Source organism: Pterocles gutturalis, unplaced genomic scaffold, assembly GCF_000699245.1.
Source record: "Pterocles gutturalis isolate BGI_N339 unplaced genomic scaffold, ASM69924v1 scaffold35164, whole genome shotgun sequence".
NCBI lineage: Eukaryota > Metazoa > Chordata > Aves > Pterocliformes > Pteroclidae > Pterocles > Pterocles gutturalis.
Genome location: NW_010134359.1, coordinates 1 through 3979, shown reverse-complemented (window position 1 = coordinate 3979; position 3979 = coordinate 1). Strand labels below are relative to the sequence as shown.

Below are 3979 nucleotides of genomic sequence, written 5' to 3'. Positions count from 1 at the left end.
GTGAACTGCATGACCACAGGTAGTGTCTGCAGGCGTATAATCTATGGCCTTTACTCAGTATACCAAGCAAGTTCTCTCTCACTCTCTAATCAATTAACTACTTAATTATTTTTGCCAACTAATCATAAACATCCCCTACCTTGAGTGGAGTCTTCAGCAATGTCTTCCTCAGTCCTGTACGTGGTTACCTCTGTGTAGAGGGTGGAGTGATCCAGGGGCCACTTGTTTTTCCGGCAGGTGGCTTGAAGGAGGGCAGTCAGGTAGGATTCAGGGATGTGCAGGCCGGAGAGCCACAGCACCTTGGGTTCACCCTCGTTAACCTGCAATCACACAGGACAAGCTGCAGCACCTGCCTCTCCCCCCACCCCTGCTACTCGGCCCTTAAAGCATCCAGCCGTGCAAGGATTCATTGTTGTACAAGGTGGTGACCGGCCTTAGTTTGAGTAACTTACCCAAAGCAGGGTGTGTTCATGGATTTCTGCAACAATTTGCACAGCGTATCACATACATTAACAAAACAAAAAGCTTTCTGGAGGCACTCACCCAGCTGGTGTACTGGTCATACCGAGCTCTAAAGAAAATAATCCAATTTCCAAGTGTTTTGAGGGTATCGGGGGCTAGCCGCCGCCAGATTGCAGGAATCTGTCCGTTAAAGAGCGCCTGCGCCACATCGTCCAGTTCACTGCTCATTCCAACTTCCCCAGCCAAGGCCTGGAACGAGGGTGAGTGCCAGCCTGGGGCAGGTGGAGCCTCGGGGATTTCCTCGAGGAGCTGTGGTCAGACTTACCCGTTGCAGTTCAGCCAATGACTTTGCCATTCGAACGATCAGCTTATTGAAACGTTCCAGTTCCTGTAACAGCACCACACCCGTAGGGGATATGCCTCGTCCCAAACTTTTCCGTATCTCATCAAGATCAAATACTTGTGGTATTTTGTCTCCTATATCCTTAGCAACATTTCCAATATATTCATCTCGACTAATGCCCATACCAGTTTCACCTGAAACAAAAAATGGTTTAATGAGATTAAATCCACATAGGTCACCCCTTCTATCAGTAATTCTCCAAGAGAACTCCGAGAGCTGACTCACCTTTTGGCATCAGAGTCCCCCACCCTCAGCAGCACTGACATTTGCACCAGAGCCTCCCTGCATGCCTCAGGCTGTGCCTCTGGGCACGCGTTGAACCAGCTCGGTGCTGGCAGGGCTCAGCAGTTCAGCTGCTCTGCTCCCCTCCCCGTCCCCCTGTTTCGCTGCCTCCGCTCCCCAGGGTCAGTACCCCATCCTGCCATGTCCCCCGTCCCAGGGCAGGGCACATGCTGACCCATGCTGCTGCTGACACCCTCCTCCGTGTGCCAGCCCGCGGGTCCCTCTGCGGGGCACAGGCAGCGCGATGCGGGGCTGCAGCACTCATGCCAGCCCCCAGGCACTCCGAGGCGGACTGGTACCACAGTCCCTGTGGCAAGGAGCCACCTCCTTATTCCTTATTTACAAACACAGTTTGAAGTGGCTGAGAACATACCTGTCTGAGGCTGCAGCTCGAGGAGGTCAGACCACATACTGCGAACTGCCTGCGTGTAGTACCCGATCTCAGCGTTTGCATGGAGACCAAACACCTCTGGAGTGTTAGCGAGTGGCAGAGATTCTATCGCCTCTGCAATACAAAACATGCTTCCTAAAGTTGCGATATATTAACCCACAGCTACCAGGCAAAAAAAGAATGCTACAGAGAATTCCATGAGCAATGTTTGTTATTGCTCTGCTTGAAAGAATCAAACGCTATAGCTGGTGTTGAAACACTGCAAGGATCGACTGAACTTTTTTAAGCGTGAAATGCATGCATGCACACCACCCCACATCCCCCCCAAGAAATTTATTAAAAATTTAAAAAAATTAGCATTCTGTTTACCTGGGGATATTTAAAAAAAAAAAAAAAAAAGAAATGAGGAGCTCACTGGTAAGCTCCCACTACAAAGGGCTGCTCACATAAAGCAAGAACACTCTCATCTCTATATTACAGCACTGCAATACAGGCACACAAAATGCCTGAAGTTTCTTTCAACTTCTCATATCCAGCAATGGACATATGGAGAGAATGTATACTGTAGACTTTTTTTAATGCTAACTTATGTAGCAGGAAAAGCATTTCTTACCGACAAAGTCCTCCTTTACAGTCCCATATGGAATTTTATAATCAACCTTGTCGTTTTTATAAAAATGAAACATTTGGAATGTGTCGAAGATGAAATCACCAAGGTACTCATCCATATAGACGGTCAGAATGCGACGATCAAAGCTATCAATGGCACGCCCACCATACATGACCTAGAAATGAGTCACATCAATATTACAGCACTGGCTTTGGGGGCAGCAAATACAGCAAAGAAAAAAATTACTGAAAGGTCTGAAACACACTTTGTTTTTGCAGTGACTGTGTGGTGTAACGCTGCCTGCCTTAACGGACACCAAGTACATCTTCTCCAGCCCCCTCTCAAGGGGGAACACATTAGCCTGGAGAGAGCTGCTCTGGGCCACTCCTGGTAACCAGTCGGTGATTTACGTGCAACGGCACCTTCCTGAGGAACCAGCTCACATTCAGCTGTGATTAAAAGTGCTGCAAAATAACAGCTTTCTGCAGGACTTCATGCCACCACGTATCCCATACGGCACGGTGAGAGCTTTAGAAATCTGTTTGTGCAGCTCTCATCAGTAACACTCATTAGTACAGACTAATAACACATTAGTAATAATACTCATTAGTACCTAGTAATACTGTAACGCTGTGCCGTTCAGTACCTTTCATCAGAGCATCCCAAGGGCTCCCTCACTCAAAATCAATTACGCACCAGAACTCCCCAGTTGTGCAGTTACACGCAGGGGCCCTATTTCACTGAGTCAATGAGATTAAGTGACTTGCTGAGGGCTACACAGGAGGCTCGAGACGGCCCGGGAGAGATTCTCAGCCAGCTTGACTCGATAATACTGCCCGTACAGAAAGGAAGCACTATTTATCTGGATTCTCTTACCATCAAGTGTTCCTTAGTGATATTGTAGCCACTCACCTCACCAATAAGATATTTCAGACTGCTCCAGGGGATTTTATCATCATTTTGTTCAAAAGCTTTTGTCAAGTATGTGTTAAGAATTTCCATGCAGACCTAATAAAGTTGTTGGAACACGTGAGATAAGAATATATAAATCAGCTATACATAACCATAGATTTTATTTAACGTAGTTCTTGTTTGAAAACTAACAGTCTTTTCTTTCTCAAATAAATCAAAACTTAAGTATAAACCCTCTTAAGAAAAGAAACCCATGAGAGAGGCAATATAAACATGAAAGACCGGAAGTCTGATTATTTTTTAGTGGCCAAAATTGACACCATAGAAGATCCAGAGTCTACGTGAGTCCACAGCAACAGAAAAAAATAAGAGGCAAAATGTTATTGCCAAAAAGGATTAAAGATGGATAGATCATATGTTTTCACAATTAATCTGAGCAACTCAAGAATATAAAAGCCACTGCAATTCTTTTCTTACCTGGAAATCAGATTCATTAAAATCATATGGTACGTTCCAGCCAATCTTCCCAAACTTCCTTCTCTCCTGAACCACAGCGTGGAAAAATGCCAAGACATAGACTAAGGATTTAAAGGCAGGATGTGGGCACTGCTCTAAGGCTTCCTGGGGAATTCTGAAGTAGGTGGCTCTCATGTTCAGTTTCAGACCATTAGGTGGTTCTGTCACAACCTATCAAAATAATTAGGGAAGCCATCAATTACTGGATAGCCTCAGGAAAATAAGCTGTAAATATATCACACTCTTTAAGTAGGCTTGAAAATTTTGAACAGCTTTCCAAATTCCTATCAATATGGATTTTTTCCTTAAGTAAAGACATGAAACAGAACTTTATCACAGTAAATACACATATATAAAGAGAAACTCTATATTATTTTAGAAAGAATCACAGAATCACAGAATG

At 45.0% G+C, this 3979-nt stretch overlaps 1 protein-coding gene across 1 annotated transcript; it reads right to left on the bottom strand.

The window, feature by feature from the left end:
- Positions 1-139: 139 nt before the first annotated feature.
- Positions 140-3747, bottom strand: LOC104467706 (dynein heavy chain 10, axonemal-like; the record flags this gene model as incomplete). Its single annotated transcript, XM_010081575.1, has 7 exons — positions 140-320; positions 544-711; positions 788-999; positions 1521-1652; positions 2152-2323; positions 3061-3156; positions 3538-3747. Coding segments are annotated over 7 exons (1171 nt in total), but the record flags the coding sequence as incomplete, so codon positions are not given.
- Between the last annotated feature and the right edge of the window lie 232 nt (positions 3748-3979).